This window comes from Lepisosteus platostomus, chromosome 6 (assembly GCF_059453375.1).
Source record: "Lepisosteus platostomus isolate fLepPlt1 chromosome 6, fLepPlt1.hap1, whole genome shotgun sequence".
Lineage (NCBI taxonomy): Eukaryota > Metazoa > Chordata > Actinopteri > Semionotiformes > Lepisosteidae > Lepisosteus > Lepisosteus platostomus.
The window spans coordinates 20947270-20964091 of record NC_142616.1 but is presented as its reverse complement, the minus strand read 5'-3'; the positions used below and the strand labels follow the sequence as shown (position 1 = coordinate 20964091).

General features: G+C 37.5%; 1 protein-coding gene across 1 annotated transcript; it reads right to left on the bottom strand.

The window, feature by feature from the left end:
• Positions 1-9085: 9085 nt before the first annotated feature.
• slc35g1 (solute carrier family 35 member G1) lies at positions 9086-15752 on the bottom strand. Its single transcript, XM_088634730.1, has 3 exons — positions 15313-15752; positions 13162-13342; positions 9086-11807 (listed from the first exon to the last, which is right to left on the bottom strand). Exons 1-3 carry the CDS (start codon positions 15605-15607, stop codon positions 11054-11056), a joined length of 1230 nt encoding a protein of 409 aa, XP_088490856.1. The 5' UTR covers positions 15608-15752; the 3' UTR covers positions 9086-11053.
• Between the last annotated feature and the right edge of the window lie 1070 nt (positions 15753-16822).

Sequence of the window (16822 nt, the reverse complement as noted above, 5' to 3'; positions counted from 1 at the left end):
TGGTGCGATTCAGCTGCTTCCCTCAGAAGTTCAACGCACCAACCTCTGCTCTGCTCGCTGTTGCCAACAATCCTGCACGGACAGAAGCCCTTCAGTAGACGTCGCCCAGTAAAATGAAAAAGAAAATCCACTTTATGGAAAACATGAGTTGAAATTAACTAAAGCCAAGACATTTGTATCTAAAGTACTAAACCAAAAGTGATTTTCTCCTTTGTTTACATCAATAAATGTTTGAATGTAGTGAGTTTTTTGTACTATTAAAGAAAAACACGGGAAACAATATTTATGTATTAAACAGCTATGCAGAGCGCTTCCTCCCCTGAGTACCGTCGTGAAAAATACCATATACTGTATCTCCGCGGGAACTGTTTCTCCTAAAGCAGCTCGTCGGCACGGATAACACAGTCCCTTCCATTCCTTGCCGCTACGGTACTTTGACCCTAACAACCAATTACTGCTCCTTAATTGTTAATTAATTTAACCAGGCGCTGAATATGCATTTGAACATTACATTATAATTTGGGTTAGTTGGAGGAAACGGAATGAAAGGGCTAAGGTTGACCCAGTCTTTACAGAAAAACAGTTAACGCCATTAGGCAATGCAGTGCTCGGGCCCAGTCCTGTGGCTGGAGGACTGATATACAGTATCTGCATGTTTTCCATGTCTTTTTAAAGGGGCAGCACCTGAAGAGCTGGGAGAAGCAATTAATTTGGCCCTATTAAAAAATAAATAAATAAAAAAGCCAGTCACCAGCTGGTTTAACTTGTTAAAAGCAGATTTGGAATGAAGACCAGTTGCAATAGCAAACCTCCAGTTCTAGGACTGAACACCTCTGTACAAGCCAGCATTGGCTGCCTTTTAATGAAGAACTGTAATTTTGCCTTTTATTTTGCCTTGCTTTGTTTCTTCTGACCGGATTAAGAGCATAATTTCACAGATGTCATTTTTCACCTTCAGATGTGAAAGAACTGTCCTTGTCAGTTCTTTAGATTGGTTGCAGTGATCACTTACAATACCAGTTCCGTTTTTGACACGGAGTGATGTATTAACCCCGCAATAATCATATAAAAATGTCTTGTATAGTTCCTTCCAAACACCACAGTAAGTGATTGCATTACAAAGGTCATAATTTAAATGATTATGGCATAAGGCCATTTGAACAGTCTTGTAGGATATAGTTTGCAGTTATTGGCTCCTATAGAGACTTACACATTAAAAGATCATACTTTATAATAAAGGATTATAAATTAAACAAGCTAAATTCTGTATAATGCAAATAACCCTAGGGTTAGGATAAAGGGAGTGTAACAGACTATGGGCAGGATTAGGATTTTAGTAACACGCGATTCATCGACAGCAGAGGCTGGCTGTTGGCACTCTGTTGTCATTACAATATGAATATATTCCATTTCTATATCGATAGCAATTAAAACATCAGATTTAAGTGTTTAATTTTTTTTAATTCCCGATTTACAGAAAGGACGATAGACAAAATCCTAACTCTAATCAAACACTACGATGACTTCTTTACTGAAAAAAGGTCAATTTAAATACTTATCAAAAAAATATTTGATGTACTCCGTAAAGATGGACAAAGCTGGAATCATTCTTGCTATGACATCTCTAAGCCATTTTTTCCAAATGTATTCTCAGTTTTCCTCTACAGTTATTCTCTCCTACATCCCTGTGGTGCCAAAATACAATATACAGCCCTGTAATGTAATATTCCTGTACAGTGCACTGTTGATACTGGAAACAGTGCCCACCCCAGCATAGTAACAGCCTGCCAATACCTGCTGTTGAGTGCCAGCCAGATGCACACTGTGCTGGGAGATGTGTAATGATTTTCCAGCTCCCTTTACCCTCCAGGAGGGACCTCTTATGCCATGGAGAAGGAATGTGCAATCCCTCCACCCCCATCCTCCTGTCACATGTAATCCAGCAGCCCTGTATTGAACCACTACTCCGCGCTCATAACTGACAAATAAAACTGTAGGGGTTAGTCTGGAAATACTATCCTGCCATTCACAAAGCATGGGTTCATTGAAGCCAGCTTACTCATAATACAGCATCCATAATAATTAGGTGGCCTCAGGACTAATATTCTGGGGAATGTTCAACACCATTATCTTTTACCTGCCAGCATATACAGTATAATGTTCCGACATTGTGTCTCATTATGGAACATTCTGAAATTCTATTAAGGGAAAACAAATAGGAGCTTTGAAGCAAGAATTGCAAGGACTGGGAAATCTTGGGATCAATTTTAGCCAGAGCTTTGCATTTGGAGTTCATGTTCGCTATGTTCTGAAGGTGTCTTACGAATCTCTCCCAGAGTAATGTAGAAAAACGAACACATGCTTTCGACTTTTCCAGCTTGCTGTTGCTTTTGTGTGGATTTCAGAATAAGATTCAAACTACTGGGGCTCACCTTTAAAAATCTGAAGAATCTGACTCTTGACTACATCATTAAACTGTTAACTACCTACACCTACAGTATATGCCATTGATGCTTTTTGGACTCTGGTCTTTCTCTTTTCCCCAAAATGAGGCTCTGGGCACTGACACTTCCTGGGATAACGTGCTTTCTGTTGTGTTTAACCAAGCGGTGGAATGATCTCCCATCGCATATCAGATCTCGCAAATCAATCAGTTCTTGTCTTAAAACTCACTTTTACAGTCTAGCTTTGAATTGTTTAATTATCTGTTTGATTTGTGCAAATGTCTCTTTTGTTTGTTTTATTTTTCAGACTTGAGATGATGTACGTTGAAAATGCTACTGTATATAAAATAAATGTTATTATTTTTGTAAGAACTGGAGATTCAAACCCTTGTTTTCTGTTATTTCTATTTCTATGGAAGGAATATCTGCCTTTTAAAGAGTTGAAATAATGAAGATTTAAGATATATAATTGTAAAATATAACACAAAAAAGATACTACACTTTTTAATTAGCATTTGTACTTTATTTGGAAGATTTTCATTATTAACATTTTCAGTAATGCTTTTTGAATGAGGCTAAAAAACACATATTTCCTACATAGAAACTACACAACACAATAAAATAACAACATGCATAATCCTTTATCCTGAATCCTTTATAATTACATTTGTCTCTGTAAGTGTATCCTGGTCTTAAACTAACACATCATGGCAAATTGATTGAAACCCAGCTTTTTACCTCAGCCAAAGTATAGCCCAGCATTAGTAATCATTAACCCTGTCAGCAACCTATCTCTTCACAACACCTCATTATGTCTAATTCAATCATATTAATCTTTAATATAGATGCTTATCCTACCTTATGCCCATTATATCATTCAAATTACTGTTATAGAGTTCCAATTAGGGTTAGGTACAGGATATAGATAGAGTTTCAAACAGGGTTAAGGTTAAGTTTAGGGTTGGAGCTATGACATTATTGGTCTAACATAGTCTTAGGGTTAGGTTCTGAGGGAAGAATAGGTGACTTAGCTTGTATTAGGTATTGTGAAAAGATTATAAAGTTATTTTTTAGAGCAGAAGACAAGATCTAGAGTTATTTTTAAAGCACTATCTACAAACCTATCCCTGACTTCAATGACTAACCATGCTCTTATCCCTCAATCCCAGCCTGACACCAACACTTTCCAAACCTTATAATAAGGAGCAATTTACAATCCTTATAATAATCTCAATGGTTACTGCTTCATTGACCTAAAAAATCTAAGCCTGTCCTTCATGTAATACAGCTGTAATACTAGCCAATTATAAAAACTGTATGAGTTATTCTTAGCCAATACTTAAGCGAAACCTTACCTCTTACCATATTTAGTTGTTTTTTTTAGGGACGAGCTTTATCAAATAAAAACTTTATTTCACATTACAATAGACTTAAACTTTTGCATTGCCTTCCGTTTGTAAGTTGTCACTTTGCTTTTAATTTTTCCTTTTTATTGGTAAATGACTGAAGATTTGAGAAAATTACTTTATACAACATTTAAACACGAGGCGGAATTCATCTAACGCTGTCATTTTGCTAACAGTTTTCCAGGTAAACTTTGCCACCTGCTGGCTAACTATGTCTAATGCATCTTTTAAAAAGACTAAAAACGTTTAAATTGATTCCTGCGTGACTTTACTAGTTGTTCGTAATACACCTAGTACACAAACAATACATAGAATTATATTATTGTTTCAGATCTTATATTTTATTGGCGTATTAATTTCATTTCAACAGCGGATATGATCAAATCCTTCATTTTGCAGTTTGAATACAGTTTTAAGTCTGGTTTCCGTTACTTTTTTCATTTATTCTTTCTTCGAGATGAAGTACGGCACATTTTTGTACGCCGACAATCGTTTCTTCCTATCTATCTGTCTGACATCTATCAGTTTGTCATAATTAAATGTGATTAATCAGAATTTATCGTTCAAAACCACGAGATCCTTGATTGTTATGATGTTAGCAGAAACATCTAAATTATCTTTGGCAGGGCTTCTGAAAAATAATCAACAACTATATGTTGAGGTAAAAAACATTAAAATGAAAGTTTTATTACTGCAGAATACCGCAGAAAAAAATGAAAGCAAAAGAAGAAATTTAAATTTCAACTCTCCTTAATTATGTTACAACTGCAGTGCGATATAGCAAACACGACCACATTACATCACAACATCATGAACATGACCATACACTACTCAACACAAGACACTGAAAAACACAAAACATAAAACAAAATACAGAAGATCAGAAAATAAAATCAGGACACTTCTCGTGACAAACAACTATTAATTGTACTCAGTGGGATATATTGTTTTTTGGATATATATGTACAATGCACTTGTTGGAGGAAAACTGTGGAATTCAGACAGAAAGAACAGAATGAACTGTGTGTGTTTCTTTGTATAAACTATTCCAGAACTACCTCATCTTTTCTTCAAGATTTAAATGTCTGCTTTGAATTACGAGAGGTTTCTGAATTGCATTACTGGTAATAAAGCATTGAATTGCAAAACTATAGATACATATTCATCACAACTGAAGAAAACTAAGAACAAATTAAAATGACAATAGTTCCCCGAAAAGACCACTTTCTGTAAAATGCCAGAAATCACATGACCCAATTCAACAGTATTTTAGTCTTTTGAAGACAAAAAAGCACCTTTTGCTGTGCGGGTCATTGACTTGTTTTTGTTGGAACAGATTTGATTGAGCCAACAAGTTGCTCGGTTTGACATTGTTTCCTGAAAACAATGAAGCGCTTGCTTTTCACAACCATGTGACTAAATAGACTGTCACGAACAATTCACGCATCGCACGTCGGTGAATGGACAGCCATAGTACAAAAGGAGAAAAATATCACCTCTTAGCTGAATAAGAGGTACCATCTCCATCTATGTACCGTGTAGCACTGCAGTATTCATATTCAAAAACCATCATAATAAAGATGTGGTCATGTCAGATACAAGTGATTAGCCGTGGAGAACAGTTTAAAGTGAAAAACCTGTTGTCTTGTTAGAATCTTCTTTTTGTAAAACTGGAATAAGTAAATGAAACATATCTTAAATGTAATTTTGAATTTCTAAGTGTCCTTATTCAAAACAATCTACATGATAGATAAAACGGCTGTACACAGTGCCCTCCAAAATTATTGAGACAAGAGTTCAAATTAGTCCATTATAGGTGTATGCTCAGGAAATTTGGATTTCAAATCACAAGATTGATATGAGACAAAAGCAGATGTTATCCCCTTTTAACTATGGGTATTGTTATGCATAAATGTTTTACCATTATACAACAACAACACTTTTTTTGTTCAACACTCCACATTTTAGATGAACATTAGTATTGGGACAAACAGGTATACAGGTCCTGGTTGTCCTGTTGTTATACATTGCATACGTTTCACACACATAAAAGAGTTTTGAAGATCTACAGTACGCATGGTTGAGGTCTTTTGAAACTGCTTCTGAAGTCATTCATTTGAATTAGCCAGCGAAAACCAACATGAAGACCAGAAAACTCACTATGACAGAAAAGAAGGCCATTTTGAAAATGATACGAAAGAAAATGACCATCAGAGAAATTAGTAAGACTCTTGGCACTGCAAAATCAATAATCCGGAATGTTCTTAAGAAAAAGGAAACAACTGGAGGAGTCAAGAACAGGCAGAGAACAGGGCGTCCAAGAAAGACAAATGCAGTGGGTGACAGAAAAATAGTTAAAAGTGTAAAGGAAAACCCCCCAAATTACTTTTAGTGAAATCAAAAATAATCTCAAGAGCGTGGGGATGCAAATCTCAAGTATCACAATCCGCAGAACATATCACCAAGAAAAAATCAGAGACTGTACTGTAAGGTGTAAGCCCCCCATCAGCAGCAAGAACAGAAGAACTTAATTGGAATTTGCAAAAAAAAATACAGAGATGAGTAACAGGACTTCTAGAACAAGGTGTTATGGACAGATGAAACCAAAATAAACATCTATCTGTCACGAAGTGTTCTTTTAGGACCCTATGCAGAAAACACTATCCGGGGGGGGGGGGGAGGTGTGGCCGAGGCAAACAGTCCAAAGGAGTCCGAGGCAAATCTGAGAGCGTAGAAAAGGTCCAAGACCGGGTGATCCATCCTGACAGACAAACAGAGTTAAAAACTGGAGCGGGATCCGGCGGAGGGTCGGGGGAATAAAAAGGGGGTCACAGGACCAGACGCCCCCTGATCCCGGACCCAGATGGTCAGGACGCCGTTGTGAAGCCTATGCCGTCGAGTCGCTCCTGGACTCGCGGCTAGGCGGGCTTCCGGGCGTCCATCTTCCAAAGCTGAGCCCCGATAGGCAGGAACGTCTGGGTTATAAAGCACGGGGGGCTGGAACCGGAGGCAGGTGCGGGAGATGAGTAGAAAACAAGGAAGGGCTGGAGCGTCCTTAAGAGGAGGGGTTTATGATCGTGACACTATCAAAGTGATCGAAAGGCTTAAGTGTGGAGAAAAACAGGAACAGCAAATGAACATAAGCTTACCACTTCTTCAGCAAAGCATGGTGGAGGGAGAATGTATGGCTGCCTCCGGAACAGGCTCAATGGTCTTTATTGGTGACTTACTGTAACTGAAGATGGCAGCAGTAGGATGAGTTCAGAAATAAACTTGATCTCGTCGGAAAATGTAAGAAATAAAAGGCACCAGACTTATTGGGCTGCAACATACTACACGCTTAACACAGGAGTTCATCAGACATAAAAACTGGAACATTTTAAACTGCCCAAGTCAATCAGCCTAGATCTGAATCCAACTGAGCTTGCTTTTCACTTGTTCAATAGGAGACTGAAGGTAGAAAGCCCAACCAACAAGCGACAATTTAAAGGCTGCAGTTAAAGCCTGGGAAAGCATCTCAAGTGAAGAAACAAAGAGTCTGGTGATGTCAATGGGGCAGAGGCTTGATGCAGTTATTGCAAGCAAGGGACTTGCAACAGAATACTGACCTTTTCACTTCTTTAATTTGCTTAAAGTGTCCCAATGTTTATGGTCACCTACATTTTGGGGGAATGAACACAACATATGCTTTGGTTGAAAACTGAGTGTGTTTGCAAAATACATTCTAAAAATAAAATGTGCCCTTTCGAACTTTGACTCAGAATATTTTTTATGTGAATTTCAATTTCTTGTGTATACAACAGGGAAATGCCAATTTTAGTTTTTTTGCCCCAATGTTTTTTGAGGGCACCTATTTATTTGACACCTTTTGTCACCTATGCAGACAAATTGTCTTTGTTATGCAAAATGAACAACATGATTTACCACAGTTTCTTCTAATGAATTGTTTAAATTAGCTTGCATAGACTTATGTATATACTGTATATCATATACATAGGAACAAATAATAGGTTTATTCCATGCTGAAAAGAAGAAAAAAAAATGTTTCGGCTTTGTTTTCTTTCACTTTTCAATATGGAATAAACCTATAACTTGGCCTCCTTTGCAGCCTACGCATGCTGACGCAGCTACCCACCTGAACTATCATTTACATAGTTTTGTATATTAAAAAAGAGCAACGCTGGGTGTTGAGTTTTGCTAGTGCCAGAGCCTTGATATAATTTGAGCTTGTCATCAATGTTACACCACGGTTGACAAAAAGCCATTTTCGTATAGCATTTCTTAATGTAAGATTGTGTGCTGTAAGGGGTCCAGGCTTCAGCAATTTGCATTACTGATTAATCCAGACACTTGAGCGTGTGTAGGTAAAGGATTGGATTTCGGGGGTTTGTGTAACTTATTTGACACAATGTTTGCATTACTTGTATTACCGGGAGGATCACTGTTTACCTTTCTCTGATCTCAGAGCTGACAGGTTCTGTTTGCTCTGTTGTGGTTTAGCCTGAGAGGGCAGGCAGCACAGAATTAAAGGGCTCATCTTTAGACACGGAGAGATGAGAAAGCTCTGGCACCTAGCCTAAGCATTGTGTGTGTGAGAGAGGGGGCATACTTACCTAGCATTTTAGATGTATCTAAATAACATTTGTCTAGCAAGTGGACAACATTTGAGAAACTCTCACCACAGAGATTGTAACTCCTGTTAGACAACGGCGAAACATCACCAAGATGTGAACTTCTTTTTACAAAACAGATGTTGTCGTCTTCCAAATCGGAAAGTGCCGAAACTATTCATTTAGGATCTACTTTCACCTTTGGGCAATTCATGAAACAAATACAGATCAAATGGGAGTAAATGGGAAGTCCCCACTTAGAAGGAAAAAAAAGTATGTTTGTGGGTTTTATTAAGGTTTTCTCCAGAAAGTTGTCAAATACATCTCAAAACGGCAGATGAGGAATGCGTAAACTGATCCCTGATGATCACACTCACGAATCGTACTCTCGAGCTCTCCATGGGAAAAAGAATAAGGCACATGCTTGGCAGGTTTAGTGTTCACACTAAACACTCAGTCATTCAGTATACACTTCAAACAGATTGCGTAAGGATTTTAAATCGGGCATCTGATAACGGCAATTACGACAACAAGGAAGTAGAGTTGTGCAGTTTAATGAAGACTGGTAGCTTGTTTTTTTCCCCTTGGCATCTAGGTTATTTTGATAGGAAAAATGAGCAGAAAATGCTTTAAAGATGTTTATTTTTTAAAATATAAAGATTAATAACCATGAAAAGAATATATTTTAAAAACACCACGTTTTACAAATATGAACAAATTCAATCTTTTCAGTTTTAAAAAATATACACATAATACATGAGACCATTAAATCCAAACAATCTGACTTGTAAAGGTACAAATAACTTACTGTTTATCTAAATCTAAAAAATAGCTAGAAGTTGCATTCTTAATAAAGAAAAATTAAATTATGTACATGGCAATAGAACAGCTGGATGGATTTATATATTTCTTTCAAAGTCTTACTAACATGAACTACATAAACACCACTCATTTGTCAAAAAGAAAAATGTATTCATTTTTTTCTGCTCTTATCAGACTGCATTAAGAGTTATTTGGTCTATGCATTTGATAAAAATTGCATACTTTTGTTGTGTGCAAAAAACTTCATTTATATTAATGCATATGCTCAATTTGATAAATGTGCTTTTATGAATGTTGACAATTTTATACTATATATCCTTAGGTAAAACAGATATTAAAGTAACAAACTTTTATCCTTAGGTAAATCAAATACAGGCCAGACCACTGCAATAGTGCAAATAAAGCTTTTGTTCACTAAATGGGTCTATTTCATCATTTCATCCTCAAAGATGGCCCCGTCTATTGAAAAACAAACCTTCAAAATATGTGTTATATCATGTATTACACAATAACTATACATAATACAGTATGTATTTACACCATAATTACATACTGTATTGAAAAGATGAAACTTTAGAGATTCTGAAATAAGGTCAAATAACTATACAGGTCTATGAAAAATACGAATTTGCTTCAAGTCAGCTAAAAAAAGAATAAATGCCACCTGTCTCCTTGGATTAAACGAATTACATCACATTTTAAATTAAGTACTGAAAGAACCTCGTTATATCACTTTTTAAAAATTCATACATATTTTTTCAATCTCTCAAAAATCATCTTGCAAAGCTGTCTTTGTGAACACAATCTTGGTCCTGATTTTCCCTGTGGGCAAAGTGCCCAACCCATAGCAAATTAACTAGGTGAGCAATTTACCCTTTGCTCAAACACAAGGAAAATCAGGCCTTAAAACCATTACCTACTACAAACTCAACTACAGCAGAAAGTGCACACTTTCAGCTTAGCTAAAGATGGGAATAAAGAAATGAATACATCTGTATTCAGATGTAAACTAGATGAAAACAGAGTAGCGCATACAAAAAAAATAAATTAAAGAGTCCCTTACAATCAAGGGGGATACTGCTTCCCATGACTCAAGAGACATGGGCAGGGGCCCATCTGTCACTTTCCTTTAGGAAAGTGCATTTTGTGATGAGATTGTCATTCACTTATCTGTTAGAAGTGAAATGTCTCTCTGGGGAGTTTTTCATAGTAATGTTCTACAGAACAAGTAGGACTGCATTTAAATACAATGTTTAAAGTGCAATTATGCTGTAATATTATTTAAACTTATTATTCAAGGCCATACATTTACAGTACACATTAAGTATCCAGCCTACTAGTTTTGCTTTGCTTCTTAAAAATAAGTGTTTTCCTTTATTAATGGGTAGTGCTTAAATAGGATGTGCATGAACATGCCCTCAGTAGAAAAGACTGAAGTAGACCCTGAATATGTGTATATTAATATACTCTGATATCCATTCATTTAAAAATAGAAGAAATTACATTGCACTGTACTGAAACCCCATAGAAAAAGGCAATAACACAGTGAGATGTACAGGATAACACAAGTTTTCAAAAGGAGGGTACTATAAATTGGCCGAGTGGTACTGTAGGTATTAAAAAAATCCTGATCATAGGAATTTTAGATAAATAAATGCAATCTTATATAATATAATTAAAAGAGCTGTTTCTCTTTCTTTGTTTTAGCACCGCTAAAGTATTAAAGCACAAGTAGTGAGGTGTAGTACTACAGCATATGTGACTGTAACCTTCACACTCTATCAGCACGTTTTGTGCTGTTATACCATTTCCGAAGAGCCACTCCGCTAGTGCTGCCGATTACACAAATAGCCCCTCCCAGGCTCCACCACGTCGGCGTTCGGTTGAGAAACAGAAACTGGAGTATGAAGGCCAGCACTACGTCCATCGTCCTCATCAAGGCCACGGGCCCGGCTTTCTCCACCTGCAGCGCTTTGGTGAGAAACGTCTGGCCCGCGATTCCCAGCAGCCCGATCAGCATGAGGATCCACCTGTCCCAGCCGCAGAAGGGAACCGTCCACTCCTTGAGGACGAACAGGGCAATGACGCACTCTATAAGGCCAATGACTGCATAGTACCACACGGACAGGTAGTAGTGAACGCTCTTCCCCATCTTCCGGAGCACGACGAAAGTGGACGCCGCCCCCACTGCGCCGGTGAAGGCCGCGATGGTGCCCTTGATGTGGTTCGTGTAGTCCCCCTCTATCCCGGAGACGCGAGACCCGAAGAGGAACGGGGGCCTCGCAATGAGTATGACTCCCGTCAGCGTGAATATGGTAAAGACGAAGTCCCAGATGGTGCACTTCTCCTTGAGGAAAATCCAGGCCAGCACGGCCGTGAAAACTGGGTTGCTGAAGACAATGACTGTGGCATCAGCCAGCGGCATCTGCTGCACCGCGTAGTACAGCAGAATCATTGCATTCGCCCCAAGAAAGCCTCTCAGAAACAGAAAGATGCGCTGATCTCTTGGTCCCAGGAATCCAGTTCTTCAAGAGAAAACACATACCTCACATCAATATAATATGTTGTGACAGTGCACAGTGGATTCAGAGTGCATAATCCATATATTCAAATACAAACCTCACTTTCTACACAATCTACAATAGTTTTTTCACCTGGGTAAAAGTTAGTCGGAAGACTCAGTGTACAAAGACACCAGTCTCAGTAGCTCCCAAAAAAGGGGAGAGGAAAACAGGGTTTAATTTCTCTTCTTTGGTTAAACCCCTTTACGTAAAATATTAATTTTCTTCTGTCTCAGATTCAAATGAAAGCCCATGGGTTATTGTTAACCACACCGTTTTAAAAAATATCCCTTGTTTATTCTGTGGATTGATTGTATAACAACTGTGATTTTGGAATGTTCGATACAGGCTGTGATTATTTACAAAAATGTGTGTTATAAACCTTACTATCATATTTACAGTATAGAACTGTTTCTGTAATTCTGCAAACAAAACAGACTAAGACCATGAAAAAAGAAAATAAGCTTTGGTAGCTTCACTTTAGGCTTATCACCATGAATACATTAAAGTCTTGCTAAGACAAAACTGCTCAGTAGACGTAAGATTAATTACACGCATCCTGTTTCAAGGGAGATCACCTTGAACCCACTGCATTAAGGACAACATACAGTAAGTAGGCACAGCAAATTAAACTGCAGTGCTATTTTTATATTTTATATACAGTATGCTATCAAACCACAATAACAGTCAAACATAAACAGTAACTTGTAAAACCTCCAATTTACATAACAAAATAGACAAAAGTTCCAGGTATGTACAGTGCCATATTCTGTGAGTCAGAACGAGGCAACAAAACTTCAATGATGTGAAAAGGCCCTATTACATTGTAAACAAGCAGGCTCGTGAAAACATCTCTTTTAATCCAATAGAAATATTGTTCTTGACTTCAAGATAGTTTTATAGACAAATACTATTTGCTTGTTAACTCTGCCCGCAGATCATGTTGGAACATTTCTGCAGTGAAACGTTTGCTGCACATCCTGCACTTATTCTCTCGTACTGTACATTGCTTTACATTCGTCGTTACAGTGACTAGTGAGCAGGAAGGGCCATATCACAGCGCAGTTTGCATGAACTCTGGCTCTTACCCGTGACGAGAACAGGTGTCCGTGACAACACTGGCGACCATACCATACTTAAACAAAGTTCTCAAATGTGTGCTTAATTCAAAATGTTTAAAATGTTTGTGTACCATCAATGAATTTATTTTGTTACCAAGATGTAATAACCAGTCTGAGAAGTTGGGACAACACCCACTTCCTGACAGTTGTGAGTAACAGTTTGGGACAAGTGCTCTTACAAACTACTGATGACTTACTTGTAATAAATCATGGCAGGAAGTACAAACAGCATCTGGAAGAAACATCGGATAGCACTGATTTCCACTGCATGAATTCCATCGATTTTCTTCACCAGAAGGGCTACTATTGAGAAAAACAGGGATGCCAGCAACGAATAAACCAGGCCGATGCCAGCACAGGCAGGTTTCTTTTCCGAGTCTGCAAGATAAACCAGCTTGTAATTAATTCCCTTTGTCATATTTCTTAGTTTATTTTATTGAATCGTGTTTTTTAGTTACATACAGCTGATAACTTTACATGTTTGACCATCTTATACAACTGGAACACAAAGTAATTCATGAAAAAGACCCATACAAACAACAATAAGTTAAAATAAATTATGGGTCTGACAGCACCCATCACTACTCTCTACTATCCAATCAAGCTAAAATGCAAGAAAGGTTTCTGGCTTTCTTTTCACTCAAGGCTTTTAATTGCCTAATTGAATTTATTTTGATTGTTGAACCATTTTTTTGGTCTTGAGAAGCTGGAGATTTAAGGAAACCTGTAACACCTGCTGGACAGCGGAACCCGAGCTCCCCTGTAAAACACCATAATCCTGCATACAGCAGCCCACTTATGTGCACATGATATTATAACATCAACTCAGGAGCTGCATGTTTTGTCAGCTCTGGAGGGTGTACAGGTACTGCATGTGATACTTTGTAATTTACAATTCCTTTGCGAAATGCATCACAAACAGGAGCACCAGGAGAAGCTAAAACAACAGATTTCTGCAAATACTATGGCTTAGTGAGTTTTTGTCAAACACATTCTTGTCACAGTTTGGACTTTACTTACAGGTGACTGTTTTTTACAAATCATATATTCTGTGGGAAAGTGGTAAAGTATTGATTTTTTTCCTCTGTGGTTTTATATTTTTTTCAATCAGATTTTATAATTACTCAGCCAGTATGCTCCTAAGTGTAAACATATGTGGTATGTTTACACTTAAACATATTTTCAATGGGAATAACAATTTTGAAAAACGGGAGCTCCAAAACAAATATTGTATGTCAAGTAAAAAATTAATTATTACCTTTAAAGAACATGGTTTTGGTAAACTACAGTTCTGGGTAACTATGTTCCCTCTTCATTTAATGAGTTGCCAAGTTTCTTTGTATAAGCAGGAAGGAGCTAGTGAAATCCCTCATTGTGTGTTAACTAAGACACCTGTCTTTGGCTAAGTGTTGCTTATAACATGTCTGTTATTTTGTACACAAAATAACATCCAGGGATGAAGCTAAGGCACTCCTCAACTTCTGTGTTATTAAGCTTGTTCCACCTCTTTTTTTCCAGCCCCTGTCGATGTAGTCTACCAAACTCGCAACATTACAATGAAGGTGATCACTCGAATTCTGTTTCAACCCACAATTATATTTCGCAATATTGCCCATTTCACCACACCTACTGTAACAAACCACAGCACGGTACAAAAAGCGTTTCTTAAAGAAAATAAACGTATGTAAACCTACATGGGGTCTGAAGATATATTAAGAAAGGAAATGCGATTTGTCCAAATAGATCTTAGAATTAAAGTATAGATTGTTCATAAACTAATATATAATTAAATTATATTAGTATTATTAGTATTATACTGGAGCTTTGTAAAGTACCGAGGCATTAATCTCTGTAATAGCCAAGAGGCTTACGTGCTTCCCCAGTGAATAAACGGAAAATGCAAAGTCATTCAGATAAATTACCACGTCATATCGCAGCAAGTTCACTGGTGCTTAAATATTTGTAATAATTAGTGAGTGTCAAATAACGGTAACTGTTGAAAAATGTACGAGTTAGTTCTACTGCATCTTCTTCAACTTTCATAAATGCCAAACCATAATTTAAACACTCTGGATTATCAAGGATAAGGACACCTGTTAATCGCACACGTTACATAAGAGTACATTACATCGTTCTTCTGAGGAGCAAACTGAAGACCATCGGATTTTCAAAGTAACTTTCATCTGTAAAAAAGTTCAGTGACTGCTTCCCATTTTTGACCTGCCTTGATCGCAGACCTGCAAAAACCTGACTTTTTACTGTGAGCGAAATTAAGAATTTAGTGCGAGCTGTTCAATTATACATGGTATGGTGGTTTGATTCCCCTATGTAAACAAGAAAGCCAGTACCTTTCGAAAGCGAGTTTCCCTCAGTGCCCTTGTTATTGGGATAACTTTGCTTTCCGCAACATCTGAAAAGAGAAAAATGATTTCTGGTCTCGGGGTCTCCCTTGGTCGTGCTGTCCGTTCTCGCTGCCCTGTCCACCCCAGAAATGTGGCAGTTATTTTGCAGATGAAGCTTCTCAGCAACACATTCACCGTCAACCTCTAAGTGAAAAATCTCCACTAGCTCTTCCTTTAGGGGGTCGACCGATAAGGCATCCTCACTGTCATCCCCAGCGACCGTGCTGCTGAACTGGCTCATCTTCTCCGAGATGCTAGTAAGTTCGCATGCCTTGGGAAAGTATCTTCTTTACCGGCTGCTCCCTCTGGAGTAACGAGTGAAGTTTTAATAAGTAACCTTGGTCAGCTCCTGACACGCTGTTAACTTTTCTCCACTAGGGGGAGGGGGGTAGAACGAGCACCTTTCAGTTTCCACCGCCGGATGGACAACTAAAACATTGCCCAAGGTTGCCTCAGCTCTCCTCCCTTGGCCGGGTGACTACCAGCTGCGCCAAAAGTTGTGCATTCTTCTTCTCTCACTTTGGAAATATTCTCCTCTTGTGTTCATATACTTTATGAAAATGTAAAGTTATACAGCTTTAAATACTGTAATTCTTTTGAGGACGAAATTAAACAATGACAACTTCACAACATTCTTGGCATGTGTTGGAGAAAGCTCACGAAGGATCAGTGCTTCTTGCATTATTGTATAGCATTAATGTTATTGTAAATTCATTTTTATTTTTAACACAAGGACATTTCGTTGCAGATGTTTTGGGTAACTTAATTATTTTATTGTATATTTATATTGTCATGTAGATGAAGAAGAACCTTTATTTCAAAAACTGTCTCTGATAATTTATGCCTTTATATAGGACTGAACATGTATAAATGGTGTATAAAAGATATTGGGATGAGAATGATTTTTTCCTCTATTAACCAAAACCCTTAACTATTTCCTATTTAAACAGGTATTTAACTAGACTTCTCCTAAAAAATTGTAAAAGAAAATTTATTATCTAAAACTCTGTTCCATTGACTATAACTGCCTGTATCATACGTGAATTGTCATTAATTGTGGGATGTCTGGAAACAGTAGCATAAGCCTTTGACCCAGGGCAATATTTCTTCAGGATTAAGCAGTTTTTTTTTATCTTGAGTGCAGTTGGAGTCAGGTGCCCAACTCACAGCTGAGCAGCTTTCAGATGCAAATAGAAAAGGCTTTGTTCGTTTGCATTAGATGAAAGAAATTGAATTTTACTATTACATTTTTTTGTGTTCTTTACCGTTGCAAAAAAGTATTAATTCTTTCATAGTGAGAAATTGGCTTATTATGCTTTAGAGCAGGGTGTCAAACCCATTTCCAGGAGAGCCTGGTGTCTTCTGGGTTTTGGTTTTGTTCCGACATGGGCTGTCAATTTAACAACAACAAATGTATTTGTTTTTTTTCTAAATGAGACACATAATGAATGTTTCA

What these genes read in the sequence shown, in the direction of transcription:
- slc35g1 (XM_088634730.1), bottom strand. Translation starts at nt 15,607, where the DNA reads ATGAGCCAGTTCAGCAGCACGGTCGCTGGGGATGACAGTGAGGATGCC. An exon ending in GGGAAACTCGCTTTCGAAAG is followed by an intron (nt 13,343 to 15,312) that starts GTACTGGCTTTC and finishes TTTATCTTGCAG; the next exon opens with ACTCGGAAAAGAAACCTGCC. An exon ending in CCTGCCATGATTTATTACAA is followed by an intron (nt 11,808 to 13,161) that starts GTAAGTCATCAG and finishes TTTCTCTTGAAG; the next exon opens with AACTGGATTCCTGGGACCAA.